This window comes from Cardiocondyla obscurior, linkage group LG11, assembly GCF_019399895.1.
Source record: "Cardiocondyla obscurior isolate alpha-2009 linkage group LG11, Cobs3.1, whole genome shotgun sequence".
NCBI classification, from domain to species: Eukaryota; Metazoa; Arthropoda; class Insecta; order Hymenoptera; family Formicidae; genus Cardiocondyla; species Cardiocondyla obscurior.
In genome coordinates this window covers 6,196,858-6,220,284 of record NC_091874.1, presented here as the reverse complement: position 1 = coordinate 6,220,284, position 23,427 = coordinate 6,196,858, and the positions used below count along the sequence as shown (strand labels likewise).

Sequence of the window (23,427 nt, the reverse complement as noted above, 5' to 3'; positions counted from 1 at the left end):
ATTATGGGATTGTGCAATGTATTATTATGCATACAAATGTACCTGTGCATGCTACTGATTTGTCGAGAACGTGCAAAAGTTTTTGGTATTAATAAAGTCTTTTGCCATCTCGAAAAGCAGAAGTAAGTAAAGCATATTTGTTGCTTTGCGAACTTATATAAAAAAAAAAAAAAAAATGAACCAAATTTTCATACTTCAGAAAGGTACCTAATAAATCATAATGCCTAAGTCCCCGTATTCTACTTAATATAATTATTACTTGTGTACTGCATTATTATAAAGCAATGAAATAAGAAATAAATTTTTAAATAATATAAATTGTATTATTTTGCAAAGGTTTACGATTTCTTAAAAGATAATTTTTAGAACACACGTTTTTTTTTTAATGATTATTAGAAGAAGCCATTCGCACGCTTCGCGTGCGCTATTTTTCGTAAGATCCCAAATTGTGCGCGTTATTATAATTGGGAACGTTAATTACTATAATAATTTTTAAATAATAATTAGAATTGAGTTATTTATGGTCAACGACATGTTGCCCGTTTAGGAGACTTAATTACAAATTAAGTACGAAAATAAAATCATGCGACTCACCAATCTGCATGAGCATCAGCGGAGTTGAAGAGTTCAGCCGGTGACTGTAACATAAAATGGAAAATATTATTGTAGACATGCCAATATATAATAAAATTAATTAAAAAAAAATAGGTAAGTATTTTTTTTAATATAAATTTTATTTAAAAAATTTATGCTCACCTAAAAGATGCTCCGCCGATGCAGGATGCCCGTCCCGGGCCTGCTCCTCCTCTCAGATTGCGTGTCGAGTCGTCCTTCCGCGCACAAGTAACTCGCGAACGCGACCGGGTGAAGTTACAATCGCAAACATTAAAAATTTAACACAGAATCGCACGATAATATTCGGCACTCCCGATTATCAAAATCGCGTAACAAATCACACGCCCGATTACTTAAACGAATTCGCGAGAACGCCCGACGAACCGGCTGCGGTTCGTTTATTAATTTATATCGGCGACGAAAACACTTTCTGGTAATCCTGCAACATACAGAGAAAATTTAAATTATTATTTCTGCTTTCTGGCAAAATAATTTCAATAAGTATCCAAGAAATTCTTAATTTAATTGAATGTTTTACCTTGAGGCTGCTCCACCGATGCCCGATACCCTTCCTGGGCCTCCTCCTCCTCTCAGATTGTGTGGAATATCGGGCAGGTCCTCCTCCGGATCTTCATCTGAAACAGAAAAAAGATTTAATTGGTTAGCTAGATGTATACTCTAAATACATGCTTTACATATATGCGTATAAATGCGAATATACGTACAGATGCGTGTTATTTTACTAGAGTTGATCTCGAGCATGTTTGGTGCCGGGCGATGGCAGCACGTTCCAGCGTGCCGTGAATTACGTATGCACACTCATCGTCAGGAATGACGTTTGTGGTGTTGCGACGGCGGCTAGCATACGTGACCTTGCCGTGGGGTGCGTCGAATCTCACACGAAGCGCGTGCGATGTGTTGCGAAGCATCGGTCACAGAGGAATGAGAGAGAACGCGGCCTCCTACACCTCCCCGCACTCCGCGATCGAGAGAGAAGCAAGTCATTTACGTCAGCCACCGTCACCGCAGCAAATGCCATGTCTGCTTGTCGGTGTACGTGACCACTGCTTGACCGCCGGAAGGAGAATGAGTTAATCGTCGTCAACGCGCACCGTTCCTCTCCCCGCGCTCTCCTCCGGCGCCTACCGCGTGCGAGTGAGCTGCTCTGATATCGGCAACCGGAAGCGAAGTAAAATGGCCGACGATCTCTCGCGTCACCTGCGCACTACTCGATGTTCTCCGTCTTTTTCTTTCCTCCTCTGTCTCACTCTTACGCAACTGAGCGCACTGTAATAAGAATTATTACCCAAACGTTAATCTAACATTAGCGTTAATGTATCGCAAAGACATAAAAGTCGCTTGTGCGAGGCTCATACCTGAGCGAGACAGCGAAATTACGTTTTTCAGACCACCGATTCTTTCGATACAACGGAGCGTCTCTTACGAAGGTGTGAATCGCGCGACTGCCGGAGACGGAATGGAAGGGGACGGGCCGCCGCTAGCCGCCTAGCGCGCACCGTTTCCACTCCCCGCGCTCTCCTCGCCTATAACCGCTGAGTCTCACATATGCACGCGAATAAAATTATTCACTTAAAAAAGTAAGATTTAACGCACAACAAAGACGTAATAGACTTAATTCACGGACATCTACATGCACATGTAGATATATGTTAAAATTTGTACGCTGCTATACGTGTACGACTTAAATCAGATTCGTCGCTTTTGTGCGTTGAGCCTAAGTCAGAATCAGAGCTGTTTGCGCCGGTTACCAGGTGTCGCTGAGATGCAGTTAATTAATCGGATGTCAAGTGTGAAGTGCAACTCGAGCAGTACATAAAAAACTTGGGTCAACGATGTTAATAAAATCTTTTACAGTCGTGTTGCGTCTTCTCCGGCGTGAGGATGTATTCTTAATTGCTTCGCATCTACAAGGATTTTCGACCGCGGCCAAGGGAAGTGTCTATTCGGGAACGAACGATCATCTTCTGTGTGCCTCCTGTGTTAATCTACTCGTCGATCTGTGCTTCGAAAAGAAAAGGTGTCGTAGACGAAGCGCACCGACTCCGGCATTACGGACTCGCTTCACTTGTTCCCGCCTTCGGTGGATTCTGACGATCGCCATTACGTGGCCGCGAGATCTGCGCCTCGCCCGTCTTTGTTCTTCATTCTGCCGCCATGAACTGATCGAAGAACCAAAAGTAACCCCGCTCGACATCGTAGCCTGCTTCTTTCGTCAAGATCGAGGACGATTCTAGTGAAGACCCAGTGGAAGTAAAGCAACGCCATGATTATCGAGAGTGTAAATTTGTACGAGAGTGATCGTTCGTCGCGGTTCTTAAATTTAATCGTGAAAAATCGTCGCGATAACCCACCGTCATTTTTTCGGTCGTTTGTCTCTCGAGTGATAGCGTTAGTCACCAGTGATAGTAACTATAAAACAAAAGCAGAACAGTGTCGAGTGATTCTGAGTGCGACAATACGTCAGGATAATCCAGAATACAGCCACGGAAAGAAGGAAGGAAGGAAGGAAGGAAGGAAGGGAGGAAGGACGGACGGACGGATGGAAAATGGGCCTACCTCAACCTAACCGAAAGCTGCATTGGTAAGTGAGTCGACAACGCACCGTAGATCATTCAATTATTATCGTAAAGAAATTATTAAAATTAATGATTGTCCCCAAATATAATAACGCGCGTGAAAAAAGATCTTTCGAAAAACTTTCTCCTTTTTTTAATTTGCTATTAAAAAGTTTACGGAAAATAATAATTACAATTATGTCTCATTATTCTTTTTTTCTTTTTTATAATACTTTAATTTAATAATATTAATTATAAAAATGTGCACTGTTAAAAATTAAAAAGAAACAAATTTTATTAATGGATAAATTTCCTTAAACGTTATCGCTACGAAAGATTATTTCCGAATTAGCCATAAAAGCCGCAGTTAAAAACTAGCTCCAGGATATCCTATATAGAATATTACAACGTAGGTATCATCTGTTTACTGGAAAAAGCCAGTAAATGCATGTTAGATTAAAGCGTGCTTATTAACTTTTCCCAATAACCATATCGTGCGTTATACGTACAAGTAAAAGTTTTCGCTTTAACAGAAATTGTTATCGGTTCGCGAGCACCGTGCGGCTATCAAACGCTGCCGTGCACTCGTTTCATACGTTTATTCACGAATGCCAGCGTGCGCGCGAGATAAGTGAAACAGTCCCGAATTATTAATGCAATACAAATGGATTCTGGGCGGGCGGGGGGACGTGACTGGAGAACACGACGACGTCGACCGTTGAACTGTAATTAACGCTAATTGTCTGACGGGCGTGCAAAAAAAAAAAAAAAAAAAAAAAAAATAGATCTTAAGTCCGCTCGAGCCATTGTTAATTCTACGTTTTCACAACGGGCAGGCTCCGACCGATATCTGCGTTGCATCTACGGCAATTGCGACACGGCAATTAGGCGCGAGGCATTAAACCGCTGAACGCTCGGGCACGAGCGGACCACCGCACGCAGCACCGGGAGATCGGCTCGTGTTCATTACACACGGACGTGCACTTTCGTTTCCATGGCGTGCATCGGGAGGAGCAGGCGCATCGGGCATAATGCGTGTGTTCTAGAGCGCGTAAAAACCGCGGCTGAAAAAGTACTGGCGAGAAGAACACTTCGGCCGCCCGATGCCCGACCGATCGAGGTAGACGCGCGAGCTCGGAGGCTGCGAAACGCCGGAAGTAGGCATGCAGATCGACGCCCAATGTAAAACACGGCGGTGATATTCTAAAGAGAAATTCTCGGATTTCTCTCATCTGTTTCTTTATAACCGGAGTCGAACGTTCCGTTGGTTGCAAATAAATATTTTACCGTCCCGTTTCGCGGAGTCGCGATTGTGTCTTCGGCGACACGCAGCGACCAATGTTCAGGCAGGTTTAAAAAAAAAATGATTACGTTAAGTGACTATTAAAAAAAAATAAAAAAAATAAAAAATACTTTTGTTTTCAATTGAAAGAATTGTGTGAAAACGTAGAACACCTCGCTGTTTCCGTACAATTGCTATCTCGCTGCTCGAATTTCACGGTGATGGTCAGTGGTCACGTCGTATGATAAAGTCGGACAATACTTTTCCATGCGCACTCGCGTGTCGCGAATGAAAGTATCTTCTGCGGCTGTGTGGTGTGTAAGATAATATTTAGAACGATATTTTTCACTTGGCCGCCGGACTGTATAAAGAAAATCGCGTATCTACTATGTGGCTCAGTTCTCGCGTGGAAGTTCACCACGCGCGTTCCTTGAGATTACGAGGATAGGATACGAGAACGAATGGTCGTAATCAATGTGTACGCGTAGTACAGTGTGGCGCACGGATGTCTTTTATGTTTAATATTTAATCTCTGCAAGAATCTTAAAAATAAAAAAATATAAAAAAAAAATCAAACCTAAACGAAAATGATTTTTTACTATGTAAGTACTTGGATCAGAGTACTTTGTGAAAATGTGAAGTTTCGTGTGGTGAAAGACAAAATCTGTTGTTTGATCTCTTGTGTGGATTAATAGGAAGGCATTCGGTATATTAACGATTTCATAAATTAATAATGAGAAACTTTTTAATGCCATGTCTCATCTTGAGTTTTTTTTTTTTTTTTTTTTTTTCTTCACGTTTCTCTAATTTATTTTTTTCTCTATATGTGAAATAGTGTACAATTCTTTTTAATACGTTGACTGTTAGCTATGAGAAAACTGACGTGTGATTTTTAGAATTATTTTATAAATAATTAATAATTATAAAACTGGCATTCTATTGCAGTGAAATAAATAATGAAATGGGCTTTAAAGAGAAGCCGCAAAATTATCTTAGCAGTCAACGTATTAAAAAAATATAATTAACTTACTGTTTCTTTTTTTCTTTCTTATTAAAAAAAAATTACCAAAATTATATTATTTCTTTACTAATATTATGAGGAAAAAAAAATTCTATTTCTTCTTTCTGTGTGCTTTTACCTGGATGTACATATTATTTATTAATTAAGAATAAAATGTAAGTAAAATAATTCAAATGTTATAAATTATAAAAATGAATGTGCGAATATAATTTTTTAATGTTTCTAAAATTTGATCGACAAGATCGCTGCCGGATAAAAATCAGTATATTAACGATGTCATATTTTGATCGACAACTTCGACCGACTTGTTTAACGATAGGCATAAAGAATAGTTTAAACTGGCTCTGTTTTCTCCGCAATTACTTTTCACCGACACTCTCTAAATAGATGGACTACGTGTTGGTACCCGGATTTTTACATTTTACGAAAGAAAAATCTTTGTACGATTTTATTTTCAATTAAAAAAAAAACTTTTATTTGCTATTCGAAGTCGTTAAGCCTGTCAGTGAGATTGGCGCTGGAAGCCCATAACGTCAAATAACGATTCGAATGACTCTGAAGACAGTGAGAAAGTCCACAAAGATTTGCTTCCGTGCACATCCAGTTCTTATTTCCATTGCACACACGCGCATTTTACTTTTCCAGTCTGCTTTTCTTTTCTAGGTCATCTCCTTGACGAAACAGCAATTAACTGCTTACTATCATGTAGCGACTGTCCAAACTTTGCAATGCATATTTGCTACTTTCTTCTTTAGCGAGACTTACAATCAAAATTATATTAGATGTATCTTTCAGATCTCATATTTTTATAATAACTCGATTTCTTTTATGTTTATCGCTGGTTGAATGATAATTATATTACAATTATATCGCACATGCATGACTTAAAATCTATATTTTTAATTACCAAATTAAAATTTTTTTTTTATAAAATTCTCTTTATAAAATATAATTTTTGTATTCAAATGAACTTTATTTTATAACATTCCTCAATTTTTGTAGATGATATTGCTGTTCCTTATCTGGCCACAAATGAGATGTACAGAAAACTCTAATTTAAAAAATGAAGAGGTTTTCGATCAACTTGCAACTGCATCGGAGACAGTGGTGCACGCTGCAAAGCCTAACGATAATTCAAAGGATCTTGAAGAACAGCCTTCGAGCGTATCGTCGTCGGTAGACGCTACAGTGCACTATGAGAACTCCAATGGTTTCGTACCTATAGTACCGTCCGCCTTGTCATCCGTCACATACGACGAATCTGACTACGAACAGCAGACATACGAAGATAACAACTCAACTATTGCCGTAAGTGCTCGAGATGCGAGAGAAAAAAAATTGGAAGAGGACCTAGCGTACTCTTCGGAAGCGAGGATGTTCTTGAATCTGCCTAGATCACTGACGAATCGCAGGTCTTTCGATTTCCAGGACGAGAGGCTGAATGAGTTCGAGCTGCTGAAGGTGACCAACGACACTCCGGCGGTGGCCAATTACCAAGAATTTTACGAGAACGTGCGAGGCACGGTGAACCCTGTGGCTAATACCGAGCCCAATAAATCTTCATCGAGGCGTCCAAACGACGAAAGAGGAAAGAGGCTCGAGAACCACTCCCGTAATTATGGCTGGCAGTCGCAGCGAAGCAACGACAAGGATATCTATGCTCAGTTCTATTCGTACAATAACGCCCAGGATACGAAGAAAACTACTTACGGGCAGGAGAAAGTCGCTGATAATTATCAGCAGCAAAGTACCGCGAACTACAATGCATTGAGCGTGGCCAAGCAGAATGTAGCAACACCCCCGTCCTCATCAAGGACGAATTACGAGGCCAACGAACTCGCGCATAGCGGAACTCGCGGCGATGCAGCTGGATCGTCGAGGACACGCCATAGATTCATGAAGCCGGTTGTAGTCGCCGAGCCGAGTAACCACAAACTAGACGTGAAATTCAATGATCAATCGCATAATACCGAATCGGACGATGACGAGAAAATTTTGAAAAATGTAGAACTTTCCGGCTCGGAAACCTCGAATTATCACAGCGCTTATAACAACAACAGCAGACAGCGTAGTTATCACCGCACGGAGGAAGATTCTCGAGATCTCTCGGACGAGAGCACAGATTACGATTATTTAGACCGGTCGAGATTAAAAGCACAAAAAAATCGAAGACGTCTTCCGTATCAAGATTCATCTAAAAAACTTCCGAAAGAACATCGAGGCACGCTAAATGAAAGCGCGGAGGAGAATAAGTATACGTACAACTCGTCAAGATTAAAGTCGTTGCGGCACAAAATGAAGGCGAATCCGTGGCTCAATGATCCCAGCGCGATTCAGAACGACGAGAGTGTCGAAGATATTAGACACGATTCTAGGCGAGGCAGCACGAAAACGAAGAGTACCAATGTTCAACACGGAACGAATATCAATACGTGGAATCAGATATCTCCGAGTCTCGAGATTTCCCATTCCAATGGAATCGAATTAGATCAATTAGAGAAGCCGAAGTACGTTGTTAATTTGGTGCCGGTGGCAAATTTTGATCACGCGACAGCGTTAGGTGCTAGTCAAGGCTTCGATATGTCGAACGCGATGCTGCAGAACCTCGCCACCGTCGCGCCGATAGGCTCGTTTAGCACAACGACGCCTCTTTTGAGCACGCCTCAGTCCGTTCTTGCTCAAAATTTGGCGATAGCGAAAAATCTTGTCTCTACACCAGTGCCTGATATTATCGTCGGCCAGAATACTTTTCAAAATCCCATGCACACTATTTTGCTTTCTCAGCCGGGCGGCCACAATAAGATCGCGGATACTCTAAGGGCGAATTACATACCGAGCACTATGTCACCTGTGGTCGCTATTACGCCCAGCTTAACACCGACGTTGCAGAGCATGAGTGTTAACGGGATTCAAAGCAACGTAACGCCGCGTACAACCTTCGCCGTGATGCCGCAAGCGACCATTCAAACGTACCCGAATTTTCTACAGACACCGCTACAAGCGACTCATTTTCAGGTGAATACCCACGGATTGCAGGGACAGAATTTGATAAATCCTGGTACTTTGCAGGTACAGAGTATGCCGACGATGTCTACAATATTATCCAGCCAGACGATGCCGGAGGGCCGAGCCAATTTAGCGTCCACGGATTTGCATGGAAAAAAAAATACGTATTCTAATTCCGGCACGAATTTCCTCGCTACCGCAAGTTTGGCGGTTGGTCAGAAGCAAGCCGTTAATCCGTATTATGTGCAGAATCAGAATCCGCAGGTGACGAAAGGTGGCAGACTTACATTGCAAACTGTTGACAGTGCAACTAGTCATTCGGTTAATAACGTGAATACAGCAACGGGGAACGCTCATCTTCCAAATGTAGGCTCGAAAAATGTAGAAATTGTTAATCCAAACATGAAACTACATTCTCTCACGCACAGTTATAATTATCCGACTACCGTTCTGACGACGCCTATTCCGATTTTCAGTACAATCGCTTCGGTTAATCCACAGACCGCGGTTAATTTACAAAATTACGTGAATTCTCTGACAGAGTCCGGTACTAAAAATAAGCAAATAGATTTTAAATCGTTTCAAAATCAAGAACGACCGGTATTCAATCCAATTAATTTTGTACCTAACATTGATATTATAAAAAATCAGAATATTCTTAATAATAAGCTGCCAAATAACGAGCTTCAACAAGGTTTGAATCTGGTGCCTGCTATGCCCGGCGGAAACTTTTTTAAACCATTTTCGTCGCAAAACGAGCTGCTTATGAAACCGAAACTTACATCAGACTTACAGAAATACGCTGAAGAAATGTTTAAAGAATCTCTGAAAACGATGTATAACTCGCAGAAGTGGAATAACGACAGAAGACCGGGGTTACAAGGTAATTTCGAAGAAAGCGACTTGGCTAAATTGACGACCGAATTACAAAATTTAAAGAGCTCCTTGTCGGAATCAAAATTTAGAGAACTCCTTGAAGCGCATCAGAGCGAAAATAATATATTTACGTCAGACCCGCCAAAATTTTCGGGCGGAAAAAAGAAATTAGAGCCGCTGATAGCGACATTAGAACATTTATTAAGAACGCATGGTTCCGTAGGACCGATACATATTTATCACGGCGAAGTTAAGTCAAGCCGCAAACCTAAATTTACAGATTCGAATTTAGCTGCGAGTTCCAACTACGATTTCAAAGACAACAACAACAATTTAGAATTTCTCACACCGCCCAGACCGGATCGATTTCACAGCAAGCCGCTGAGAAAACGGCCAGGATCGAGATACAAAAATGGCCCGAGAAAACCGAGGACAGGTGGTTTACCAATTAGATTAAATGGAGTAGATACAGCCGCTAGCAATGTCGAAGTGTTTTTGGATGGAACGCGCCACCGTAAACCGTCTTCGGATTTTGATTCTGAGAACTTCGACTACGATTTCAGACATCGCTCGTCTCACGATTTGTATAAGACATTTACCACGTCAAAGCCGGAAATTCTCGGCAAAATTTTAAGAGAGGTAAAAAATAATAAAGATTACGACATTAATCATCCCAGAATGCATAATCTTCTTGGTTTGTTAATGAAGAACAAGCAATTGCCAAATAGAGGTGCGCAAAATTACTTTCGCGACAAGAATCAATTGAGGCAATTCTTCGAGAGGGATAGGCGTCGATTGCAACAATTTTACTCTAATACTTTAAGGGATTACGTAGACAGATCCGACACCGAGTCGCAATCTATTTCGGACGTCAACAGGAATGCTTATTCGAGCAACAGTACCGTGTAAATTTGTAATCAAAAGTACAAGCGATTTAAGACGTCGGTCGTCACACGATGCGTTTGTTAGATCTACGCATGGAATTTGCTCACGAAAAACATTAGTATTAATTAGATAGTTAATGATTTCTTCGTTCGAGATAACCAACTACTTCGTTTTGCTCATTAACGAATGCAGCATTACGCCAGTATCGAACCGTTCCGTTATTTACACATGCATTATTATAACGAGTAATGTTTTATACAGAAATTGTAAAATTGTATCGTATGCGCTCACACCGAATGTTTGAAGAGAAAGGAAATGCATCGGCTATCGTTGTAGAATGATAAGTATTGTATGTACATATTATAAGTTAGATACGAAATACATACATCTTGTAATTTGTACGGCGTTTGCGCCTGCGTCTTACTCATTTTCTCTTTTCATTTTCTCTTTTCTCTTTCACCTAATTGTGATCAAAGGCACGATAAATAGATGTAACAATTTTAAAAAAGAAAAAGAAACTTTTTCCGTGTATACTTAAAAATGCAGAAAATTTGTAAGAAGTAGGATAGATTTATTTAAGGAAATAACTTAAAGGATTTTCAATCGAAACTATTACATAAATCAGAGGCAGTATATTTATTCGATAAATATATTATTCCTGCCAGATTTATGTTTTTATTAAGATAAAAAATTTTTAATATATAATTTGCGCGAAAGAATTAAATAATTCAAGAATATTTCTTACAAATAAAGACAAACTTAATTTTGAATCAAATATTAAATTGCATTTAAAATAAATATCGACATTAGTAGTATATTGGAAATATATATAACTGTATTCTTTCCAGATGATTAGTATAATAATTCAACCGTAACCCAGAAGGAAGAGACGTTCACCTCGCGGTATGTAACAATCATTAGTTTAAAAATTTACTCAATGAAGCCTATACACATAAATCCATTGGAGCATTTTTATTGCGCAATAGCTACTTTCTCGAAGAATAATTTAAGAATTAGACAGAAATTAGTTTGAGATCTGCGTTAATTCACAAAACTATTATACGAGATATGCTCGCGCAAGTTTTCTCAGAATAATGATTATTAAAGGAAATAATCATTTTTCTGGTAAATGGTACAGTTATTATTACTTCTACAAGATGGACAATGGACATTAAAAAAATATATATATATATATTCATATAATTTTACACAATTTTTATATAAAAAAAAAATTTTTAATCTATGTAGTGAATATTTTATATTATAAATATGTATCAGACAAAATGGAATTTAATCACATTAAAAGATTTTATTTTTACTATAATATTACCTATTTTTTAATCGTCATGTACCTCAAATTCCGTGATGATATTATATTACAGTATAACATCATAAATCACAAAAGAGAAAGAAGTGCAAGTTAATAAAAAGATCAACGGTTATAATCGTGGCTTCACTGATCAGGGAAAAGTGAGGTGATTTGTCTCGGTTTTTCTCAATGCGCTTTTTACAAAGTTTAGGAAAGTCCAGCCCATTCTGCTGTTTCGCATCAGTAAACGCCGAATATAAAAGATGAGGAAATGACGATCGCAGCCAGTTAACATTAAACTTTGGTTTCTGCTCGTACCGGACTGTACGAGTATCATGTTGGTACGTGTCTCTCTAGTTTTCAAATTATTTTAAATAATCAACGTTTATTGCATATTAATCGTTTTACGTGTCTCGTATAGTAACAACAGTGACATATTCCTAAATTGTGATTTGTTTAAATTCTGCGATGTACTGCATTGTGTAATTGTATTGAGTTTCATCGTAGATTTGCAATTATCATGTACAAGTAATATTATCAATAATATTTTTAATTTATAATCCCGTCAAAGATGTAAGAAAGTTTTAACGCCGTATATTTTTTACATTATTCATTTACGTATGCATTGCGAGCATATAAACTGGCACGTACGTTAATTAAAATTCACGCAGATTATTCAGTTTCATAAATTAATCAAGTTACGTAATAATTCTAATTAACATTTTATTATTCAAGTACCGTTTAACGCTTTAAACTTGTGCATTAAATACGTTCCAGATCGTAAGCATCATTTTCTTTACGTCTGGGATATGCTTCGCCACGAACGTCGTGCCTTCGACTCGCGCCTCCGTCACGTCACCAGCGTCTACGAAATCGAAACGCGTGGTCGTGGATCCTGACAGCAATATCCGGAATAACCAGGAACAACCTAGAGATACTCAAACCACGCCGAGAGCCCCGCCTCCTCAGGATATCAGCTTGAGATCGTCGCCACGTTATGGAAACGCGAAGTCAACGGACACCCCGAGGGTGTCTTACATCAGCCAGAATCCAGGATCTGGTCCCTACGCGTACGGCAGCGTGCCGAAGCGGCCGTTCACCTACGTTTCATCTCCCGTCCGCCAAATCAAACCTGAGCAGAGCCGGGGCAATCTCCTGACTCCGTATTTTGGCATATTGAACAATCTCGATGCGTACAAGACCCCGAGGAGCATCGAGAAACCTTTAGACGCGCCTAAATCGATCGTGTCGCAGTCGCTACAAAAGCTACAAGGCATCTACTCGCCTGCTTATAATGCGTTTCACCAGGGCAAGCCAATCGAGCTATCCAGCTTTTCTAACTTCGAATCGTATCCGTCGTACGCCAGCATCGGCAAACTGATTTCCCAGGGTGTGCAAAACGACGCTCCTTCAACTATCGTACCGTATAAAATGAGCTATCCTTTGCCAAAAATCAGCGATTACGCGCACGTGTACGCACCGAGCATTCCGACAGTGGCGAGTGTTACTCCGGCGTCGGATAAAACGACTCAGGGCCTGAAGCAGAAAGACGAAGTAACCGTAGACGTAAACGGTAAGAAGATTTCGGTGCCGATCGTTCAACTACAGAGTAATTTGGATTTCTCGGGAGTCTTTCCCGCTTTCGACAGCCAGCCGTTTCTGCTGAGCTCGAACTATCCTATCGAATCGGATATGGGATTTAAGTTTGGCACCGGCCCGAAATTTAACATGGCACTTCAATCAAACAACGTCTCGCCGTTTTCCTCGCCTCTGTCGAGTTTCCAAGGTCAAGTCGTGCCGATCCATACGGCCAACGGTAGTCCGCAATTTCCGCTGTACAAAGGCGCCAGCATAGAAGCCTATCCTATTGCAACTAATGTTCCTAAAGCGCAAGGCAATTACGAATCCCTTTACAGTCAACCACAATTGCATTTTGACAAGGAAGGTAACGTGCAGCCAGTTCACGCGCGACAAAACGCTATTTCTCCTCCCGTTTCAACGCAGGGCATTCTGAACGATGTGGAGCTTATCAATAAAAAAAATCCAGAACCGCATACACCTCAACCTGACGAGGATGATGACGAAGACGAAAAAGATGACGAAAGTTCGTATTATTTTGTGTCTTACATTATTAATCGTAAGCTTTAGCGAAATATTAATTTCAAATATATGTAAAATAATTATTTTATCAAATTTAATATTTTAAAATTAAAAAAAAAAAAAATAGCATCATGTATTTATCTGTATGCTTATATTAATATAATTATTTTTAGGATATAGAGGTCCAGAAAAAGAATACGAGCACAGTTTTGAAGAAGACGAAGACGAGCGTCAACCAGGAAAGTATTTCAAAGCGCCGCAGACGGAAAGTGATTTTAAGCCTTCGACATCTTATCCTTTCAAACAGTATGACGAGATATTTGGCAAATATAAGGCACAAGTTAATGACGATTTTGAAGATAAACCAATTTCCAGCTACAAAAATTATGCATCAGACAACGACGAAGAGGAAGAAGATTCATCGTCAGAGTATCGTTCTGAATACGCAGAGTCTTCGAAACCTTCGCACGATTCATATGAAGAAGACGAAGAAGAGGACGACGAAGAGGAAGAAGAAAGTCGTAAGCAGGAGAAACGCAAAGACATCAGTGACAGTTTTTCGGAACCTAAACGATCCAAGTATTATCAAAAAGATTTTGAGCAGGAATTTGAAGACTCATATAAGGAAGAGTTACCAAAACAAGGTACATAAAATTAAAAAATCATATACTTATCAAATTATTTAATTCTTAAATAAAAATAATTATTAAATTAACATTTTTACTTTTAGAATACGTGCACGTGAAAGAAGTGCCAGAAATAGAGAGTCATATTAGTCCAAGTTCTAAACGGCAACAAAAGAAAAATAATCAATCTCACGTGAAGCACGCTAAACCAATAGAATTAAAAAATCAAGAATTACGGACTTCCCAAAAAAGTCGTAAAGTACCAAAGACGGATTACAAAGACAGCACAGCATATGGTTCAGATGTGTCCATTAAAAAGACGGGCAAAATGATCTACGAGGAATTCTTTGGATACAAAAAACCCAAGGCTACAAAATATTCTAAGCACGGAAAATCAGAAAAAGTTCTACCCACTGAGAAATTATTAAAGGACGATTATCCTCATACTGCTAAGTATTACAAGTTTAAAGGTTCAAAAACCGACAGCGAACTCGATTCTAACGATAAAGATCCGTATGTTTTTGCGAACAATCAGAAATCAAATAAAAATTTGCAAGAACAAACAATTACAAACGTGAGACAATTATCGGATACTAACGAAGGATCTCCTCTTTATGGAATAAGTATGTTGAGAAGCCAGGTGCGTTCTCTCACAAATGCAGAAATTCTTCGAGACTTGACGGGAATCTAAGCAATAACCAAACTCTAAAATAAAAATAACATGCATCACCATGTTTCCAGATTAAATTTTACAACTAAATTTTATATGAACTTTGTTGATTATAAGATATAACAAAATCTATAGTTAATTTTTATCTTATTTTTATCAGCAGCTTTCTTAAAAGAAAGAAAGTATTACGTAAACATTCTTTACTGTTACATTTATATTTTTATAAATTATAACAATTATTTTAATTCTTAAAAAATTAGTTTGATTTTAATATAATATTTTTAAAATAAAATTTTTAGTAAAAATATTATTTAATGTATAGAAATCTAGATAAAGAAACTAACAAATACATATAAATATTTTTAAATATTCAAAATAAAATATACTTAAAAAATTAGTTGTTTTATATTAATTCGACGTATTATTATTGTTAATTTAACAATTATTAAAATTAATGCAGTTAATTATTTATATATAAAAAATCTAATCTTAATATTTAATTTATATTTTATATTTTGTAATTGATTTTATACAGCTACGTAAGTATATACGTATCTATAATATCTAATTATCAAGAATATCGAACGTTCTCTCAAAATCTATTAACTAAATTTGTTTGACACCACATTGAAGCGGAAGTACTTGATACTCGCAAGTGGTAAACTACTTCCTGAATTCGAAGACTAGATATGATCTTTGCTCATCGATTTCCAAGACGTAAGTGGCTTCGGGTGTAGTGATTGTATAGCATACGCCTTCCAGAAAATCGTCATTAGACAATAAAGGCCTATAATTCTGTTTGCGATACATGAACTTTTACGGACACCTTCGTAATAGTATTAATTAATTCTATGATTATCCCGGAGACGTTAAAACATGCTTCCTTGTGCCACGAGTTGTATATATACTGGAGGCCCTCCGCTGAAGGATTCAGTATCATCAGCAATATTTCTCACAAGATGAAGATCATCGTAACGGTAAGTCAGAAGCTCATGTTCATTCTTATCAAATCTAAATTTTATACTAACATATTTTATATGTTGCATCGTAAAATAAACTAAAGACTTTTATTTCTGAAGTTAATTTGGATTTACAGTACGAATATCGAAAGAAATTTGAGAGTGCCGTAAAATAAAATAAAAACTCAACAGTCTTGTTAATACTTTAATTAATTTATAGATCGTACTTCTGGCCGCCGTCGCGTCGGTAGTGGAGCCGAAATCGGAACCAAAGAAGCACAAACGCGGAGTGGCATTTTTTGGATCGCCTGATTTCTTTGGAATTTTACCGGCCTTTACTTCTTCGTGGGCTCCTACGGGTTTTGCTGCCTCATCCTGGAACCCTCCGATCACTCCAGACGTAGCGCTCACGCAGGTCCAGGTTCAAGCTACGCACGATGTAGCTCTTCAGGTACTCGACATTTATTACAAATTTTAACGTTACATAGCGCGTGCTATGCATTATAAGCAAAAGAAATTAATTAATTTTTTTTTATTAATTTGCGTAATAGGCTTTGAGAGATCCGGCACCCGGTACACCTAGTATTGCATACCCACCCGAGGTTTTAAAAGCGATTCAGCAAGCGAAAGAGGCAAACAGTAATGTTGCCGTGGCTCAACACAGGGTTGCAGAGGCAAAACAAGCGGCGTTAATTCAACAGAAGATTGCATTGGCAAAAGAGGCGGCGGCAAGGGAAGCTGCTGCTAGGTATACGAATAATTAATTTGCTCTGATTTTCCGTTATCATATCTTAACGTTTCACCGCAAACGTAGCGCGCGCTGTTTCTTTTGTACTGCGTATTTGTAATAAATCCGCTTTGTACAGGTCACATGAAATTTCTCAATACGCCGAAACCGAAGCTAAAGCAAGCGCTCGACAGCTCGTAGCATTGCAACAGAGATTAGCTACGTTAAAGGATGCTGTGGCAGCTGCACAAAGGGTAGCTGCAGCAAGGGAAGCCGCCGCCGCTGCTGCCATTCAAAGAAACGCGGCTAACACCGCCGCGGAATTGCGAAAACTTGATGTTGATAAGCAAATTAGTCAGACCGAGCAGGAAGCTAAGGTATTTTTTATAAAAATGCTATACTTTTTATTATATTTCTTTGTAAAATAAAAAAAAATTAGGATTTCTTTTAACCAATATCATTATACATAAAATTCGTATTTGAAAACTATTATTGTAATTTAATATAAGTTATAGACATAAATTTTTATCTTTAATATGTGTGTGATCTAAACAGGAAAAGGATGTATTAGCTGCGAAAGAAAACGCAATAGCAGCTGCCGTCCAACATGCAAGCTTACAGAAACAACCTATTCACCATCCTTGGGGTTAAAAATTATTTCATGACGCGATACATATTTTTAATTGATTAATATCATGTATTTGGTGACGGTGACATAAGAAAAGCTTTTGCAGTATTATAATTTTGTAATTGTTAAACGTAAGGATTGTTTTATCAATAAAAGTTATAGTATATAGTTTATTTTGTGAATTTTCTTTTATATTTCTTTTTTTAATTAATTTATATATTTATATAAAAAAAAAATATGTTTTTTATATTTAAAATCGTGTAAATTAATTTTTTTATTTTTTTAGAGTTCTTTATGCTTTATTTTCTTACTATCAAGATTACCCTGTAAGAAATAAAAAGAGAGTGAAAGTTCTAATAACCCTCCCGGCAGAATGGGCTTTACAAACAATGGGATTAAATGAGGTCAGAATGTTCAGTTACGTGGACGTGACGTCGAGATCAAGTGCCTACGTTCTGTATCCTGCGACCAAGTATCTGGGCGTAATAATCATCAGTGTCACATCTACGACCATGCACACCAAGCGACTCTATGATAAACCTTTCACTTACCTCTTCTCTTCGTAGTCATCGAATATCAGGTTTCCTCTGTCTTTTTCTCACGTATCGCCCGTTGTCCCTTACGACATCATTGAGAGTTCTATGAACCAGACACGGAAGAAAGTTGTTCAATCAAAGTCACTCTTCTTACAATCCCTAAACCGCTTCACCCTCACTCTGGAACGTTTCACACATTTTACACGATATACTCATTGATATTATTACCAATTAACCACGCAATAGTTATTAACAAACACTGCCGATAACTGAACGAATAAACGCAATGTGTTACTATACAAAACTGGATATACAGTAAACTCGTTTAATGCGAGATTGCAATGCACGATATGCAATGCAGACACCAGCGTGTGATATGTTAATACTTTTATTCTTTACGTAGAAACTGCATTGAATCAAACACCAAGTGGAGCTATCTCGAATACATAAATAACTATAAATTTAACGTTTAGACTTAAATGGTGTGGAAAGCGCTACAGGTTTCACATGTTTACCTCGAGCGCAAGTATTTTATACGTTAAAACCGACGACGCGGCGTAGGCCACGCGACTTATAGGCATCAATGAACACAGCTCGATTATTATTAAACGTAGTCAGTCATCCATTCTATACGGCCGCGTTACGGTTGCGATAAACTCAAGATGTTGCCGTTACACCGAGATCGTGCGATCCACCTTTCACACCAAACCGGATAATGCTCTCTTTGGTCGCATCTTTTTCTGTCGGTTTTTTTTTCTTCTTTCTTTTTCTACAAACTTCTCCTTTACCCAGTTTTATTTGCTTTCCTTTCTTATGCGCGCACATCAGCCACTCTCACTGGAATCTAACTGCAACCTAATTTTTTTAACGCCACCAGTATTAGCGCACGGTCAGATGATATTTCTAAAGCACGGTTATTAATGTCACGAGGTAAATGACTAGATCAGCGTTACACGATATGTAATTCAGTCTGTCCTCGATCTCGCATAATGATACTAATAAAGTTAAAATATATTTTTATGTTACCTCCACGTAGCAAAATCTCTCGTAAACCTTAGAGTTCCACGATTATAATCGTCGCTCGAGTTTCTTTGATTATATATAATGTATATAAAGTAACGCAATAAATTAACACGATAAATATATGTGGTTGTATATTATCTTTTATGAAAAAGAAATTTGAAATGATTAATTCTGCTGTATTTGCATGGCCAAATATATACCGTAACATTACTTATTCCGCGCAGGTCGATTAACGATGCTTTCTCGTAGTTAATCAAAGTACAACACAGTTACATTTCAATAAAATATATTACAAAACGTATATTAATTTTATAATTACCTTTGTATAGCGGAATAATTTCTCCTTCCCTCGTATTGCGAATAACGAGGTTTTAAATACATTTTAGTATGCAATAGTTTATCGCAGAAAGTCATACATATATGTTTCCATTTCACTACACTGAGCAGCGATAAACCCACCTGAAAAGAAGAACACGGTTAGTTAAAAGGAAATCACTTTCATTATATTTGTAAGAGAAAGAACACATATGTATATATATATGATAACGATGATGATCAATTCGTGCGGGTGTTCAACGCATTTATTAGCTTGATCATCGTCGTTATTTATTCATTAGCCATATAAATTAAGATTTACTTGCTTATCGATTTTAATAATTTCTAAGCAAATGCAGGTAATTTTTTCCTACTACAAAAATATAGTATATTTGAAGTGCCAATTTATTCGCTATCAAGATTGTGCATCTATTCGTAAACATGAGCGCTGATACTTTTACCCCTTCGCAATTTATTATATGTATATTCGTATCGGGATAAGGAAATATTATATGCGTCGGTAGAAACACGGGGCACATTGAGGATCGCTGGTAATCTCTCGCAGCATCGGAACATCACGATCAGATGAAAAACACGTTCTTACTCCGGTCGACTAGACTCGCAGTTGCGATCTAGTAATTTCGAGCTAGCAGGCTCAAACTAGATTTGCGTTTCCAATTTGCTAATCGGGTAGAGCTGCGTACATATACGAGTCCAGTTTCTACAAGAGACCATCAGCTATCTATCGGATGAACAGGGTAGAGGGAGAAAGCTGTCATGTATAAAAACGAACGTTCTATTGGAATCAATCCGCAGTATCTCACACGCTGTACCGTATACGCTCGTATCTCTTCTCGCGACGTGTTGGGAAAAAAAATGTTTCATCTGTCCTCAGTAAGTAGACGAAAAGAGTTAGGGGATCGTAAACGAGGGTCGCGTGAGAATCGCGGAAGCTGAGATTCATGCCGGCCGATTCCGCCCCGCGTGCGACTTCCGCTTTTACGGACGAACAATGGCAATGGAAAGTGATCGCTGATATTTCGATACCTTCCGTACGCGATACAAGTACGGTAGAGCTCTCATAGATTCCGGATATTTAGTGTGACACAAGAGTGATGATATTGAGTTCAACGCGTCGCCAGCAGCACTTTCCTTGAATGGAAGAAAGGATACTTTGACGAATGTTTTTTTTAAGTGTTCGCTCGCCCGCGAATTAGTTTTTTTTTTTTTTACGTTTTGCTGTTTTGTTCATATATTTATGTCATCGAGCTAAGTTGAGAGTTTCTTCAACGGTAGGAAAGAGATGATACTATTCAAATATGGATTGATTAAAATTTTGAACAACTTATAAAATTATTTACCGTATATTAAATCTATTTTTTTTTATGAAATAATATATTAAAAATATGTACGTTAGATTGGTTAAGTTATACAAAAATTGGTTCGTGAGAAGAAAACTTTGCACGTTTGACAGAATTAATATTATAGTAAAAATTTATTAATTCTGTTATTTCAGATATTCGCTCTATGTTTATTAATTAAGACAACGTTTGCTTTCTCAGGAAGTAATGGATGGGAGGGGTAAGTAAGAGCAAAATGAAGTGACTTTTTAACATTCTACGTTTCTTTGTATTATAATTTTTAACTACGGTTATTAATTTTGATAGACTGTCTACCTTGCTTGGAGTTCCGAATTACGACTCCAATAACCAGAACACAAACTTCCATCGAAATCTTTCTTCCTTCGGAAATGGTGGCAGTCTTTATCTAAACCTAGATCAAAGTCTAAAAAATAACAATGTTCAACATTCAATTTCTCAAGCTGTGCCGATCAGTGAGCACGTTGAAGTCACGAAGCCAGTAATAGTGCCAATTGTAAAAAATATCGGTAAGGTTTTACAGATTGTTAATAAATTAAATATTAAATTACTTCTCGAGTGTAAATTTATCGATCTAATCTGTCTAGCGCGGATCATGTATCTAAATAGATATTTAAACGTTTTTCGTCGCGACTAGCTTTTTGCGCGTATTAACCTATGCCAACGCGCGCTCGACTGCCACGGCTATTAACCTCCGGGCCCGCCGGCCGCCGCGGTCAACTGCGAGCACGTGCGCGTGTTACGTCAGCCGGCAGCCATCATTGTTGTACGGTTTACTCGGGGAAAAGGGGGGAAGCCGCGTGGCGGCAGACGTGGCGACGCCCGGCAAGCCCGGAGGTCAGCGGCCGCGACAGCCGAGCGTGCGTAGAGATAGGTCAAGTATACGTAGTAGACTAGTACGAGCGCAAAAAACGTTCAGATATCTGGCTTTTCTGGCTCAGTTCTGAACAGTTTTGCTAAACTGCCACGAGATGAACCACGAATTGGCTAGTTAATTATTAGGTAACGGTGGGAATCATTTTTCGCTCGGGTTAAATTGATAAACATTTTAGATTTTTTAAATTAGAAATTGAAAAAAATTAATTTTGTTTCTTTTTTTTTTTTTTTACAAATTTTAATACTAAAAAAATTATGTAAGAGAGAAAAAAAACACAGATTATCCTGTTACGTTTTCTGAAATTATAGGAATCCCGGTGACACAACCTGTGACGATACCTGTGCCTCATCCTATGGCGGTAGGAGTCGCTCAACCCTATCCTGTCCACGTGCCAGTTGTTCAACCGGTCGCTGTGCCAGTAGTGAAAACCATTGCTATTCCAGTCGAGAAGAAGATACCGTATCCAATAGAGAAAATTATTCCGGTGCCCATAGAAAAGCTGGTACCAATTAAAATTGAGAAGCATATACCTGTTCCAGTGGAGAAGCTATATCCAATTCACATACCGGTATATAAGCATATTTTCCATCGAAGAAGAATAAAAAAGTATGGCCGCAAAAGGATATATTAAGATAAATTGAGCTATAATTATTACCTAGATGATTGTTGATTTCTGCGACACAAATAGATGTTGAATCATAAAAACATTTTCTTGTGAAGCCGGATGACACTAAGTAGTAAATTCTTTTGTTTTTAAATGCCTTATTTTCGTAGTTTTATTTGCCGATATTATAGTGATAAAACTACATTCTATTTCTCGCTTACCTTTTTTTTTATAACGTCGTTGTATTTATGCTTGTAATTATTTATGCTTGTTTAACTTAATTTGATTATGTAGCCAAATATTTTTATTTAATAAAGAAACATTTTGTATTATGCGTAACACTATTTAATTATTCGTTTATAAAACATTTAACTACAAAATTATAAAGTTTAATATTTTGCTAAAAAATAATTAATTATGTTAAACAAAGTTACTTATTTTGGACGTACATATATAAAATTAAGATGTTAATATAAATGGTAAAACTAAATAAAAAATAAATATAAATTGCTTAATCTATAATTATTTTGTAAATGTACTTTGCGTATTTTTTATAAACGCAAAAACTTTAAATAAGATAGAAAAGGTTACTCATAAACGTATTACATGTGAAAAATTCGTACATGATGTATATATATTCGCACATAATATATCATGTATACATAAAAACTACAGCATGTATGTGTAGTGTAATTTAAGTTATAGTGGACCTTCACTTCCTTTCATTTCCGTACAATTTCTATGGATACGTTATCATACGAAATCGATATTAGCTGTAAAAATTAATAATTAAAACATTAACGATTGATTACAAAACATATCCCGGAAATTGTTGTAATATATATTTACTGATGCTTTTAAACAACTCATTTGATTTATTATTGTATAAACTACAATTTATCTAAGATCTTTTAGAAATGGAATGGTCGTAGCTTAGTAAATCATATTATTTCTCTTCCGAGTTTAATGTAGAAAAATACTTTTATTTGATTAATTATGTTCTTTTAAATTTAATTTTTAACAATTAATAATACGTCAGCATCCACTCGATAGTTATTTAATATATTCTTCTTTATTATAATATATAAAATTATAGTTTACTCGATGTTTTACATTAAAAATTATTAATAATTTTTATTTTCTAAATATTATACTTTGTTTCTTAATCTCCTATTCAGAAGATCGAATCTTGCTAGACACTTTTGAAAGTTTAAGAGGAAAATTCCACGAAATCACGAACGGCACGCATCAGCTCGCTTAGAGGCTAAGTTTTCTTGCTAATTACCATAATAATAAAAAATTAGTATACAAAATAGGCATATCGTCCACACATTTGTTATGCTCTCTTCACATTATGCTAAAAACGGTATACACATGTGTTAAAATTACTTCTTCGCATTTTGCAATTAAATC

At 37.5% G+C, this 23,427-nt stretch overlaps 4 protein-coding genes across 6 annotated transcripts; all 4 read left to right on the top strand.

The window, feature by feature from the left end:
• The first annotated feature begins 2,183 nt into the window (after window positions 1-2,183).
• LOC139106416 (uncharacterized) lies at window positions 2,184-15,780 on the top strand. Of its 3 annotated transcripts, XM_070663172.1 has the most exons (7): window positions 2,184-3,217; window positions 11,110-11,164; window positions 11,782-11,911; window positions 12,348-13,674; window positions 13,844-13,976; window positions 14,046-14,314; window positions 14,401-15,780. In XM_070663172.1, the coding sequence occupies exons 3-7, from the start codon at window positions 11,906-11,908 to the stop codon at window positions 14,985-14,987; spliced, it is 2,322 nt and encodes a 773-aa protein (XP_070519273.1). In that variant the 5' UTR covers window positions 2,184-3,217; window positions 11,110-11,164; window positions 11,782-11,905; the 3' UTR covers window positions 14,988-15,780. The 3 variants fall into 3 exon arrangements, with proteins under 3 accessions (XP_070519273.1, XP_070519271.1, XP_070519272.1); XM_070663170.1 differs by having other exon boundaries at window positions 2,185-3,217; window positions 13,844-14,314; XM_070663171.1 differs by having other exon boundaries at window positions 2,185-3,217; window positions 11,777-11,911; window positions 13,844-14,314.
• On the top strand, window positions 5,569-10,700 carry LOC139106557 (uncharacterized). The gene has a single exon (XM_070663425.1). It carries the CDS (start codon window positions 6,497-6,499, stop codon window positions 10,283-10,285), a length of 3,789 nt encoding a protein of 1,262 aa, XP_070519526.1. The 5' UTR covers window positions 5,569-6,496; the 3' UTR covers window positions 10,286-10,700.
• On the top strand, window positions 15,780-19,273 carry LOC139106418 (tol-Pal system protein TolA). The gene is made up of 5 exons (XM_070663173.1): window positions 15,780-15,943; window positions 16,146-16,376; window positions 16,477-16,673; window positions 16,792-17,029; window positions 17,208-19,273. Exons 1-5 carry the CDS (start codon window positions 15,818-15,820, stop codon window positions 17,301-17,303), a joined length of 888 nt encoding a protein of 295 aa, XP_070519274.1. The 5' UTR covers window positions 15,780-15,817; the 3' UTR covers window positions 17,304-19,273.
• Window positions 19,274-20,722: 1,449 nt separating this feature from the next.
• On the top strand, window positions 20,723-23,008 carry LOC139106670 (zinc finger protein 512B). The gene is made up of 3 exons (XM_070663608.1): window positions 20,723-20,735; window positions 20,794-21,042; window positions 21,719-23,008. Exons 1-3 carry the CDS (start codon window positions 20,723-20,725, stop codon window positions 22,039-22,041), a joined length of 585 nt encoding a protein of 194 aa, XP_070519709.1. The 3' UTR covers window positions 22,042-23,008.
• Window positions 23,009-23,427: the final 419 nt, after the last annotated feature.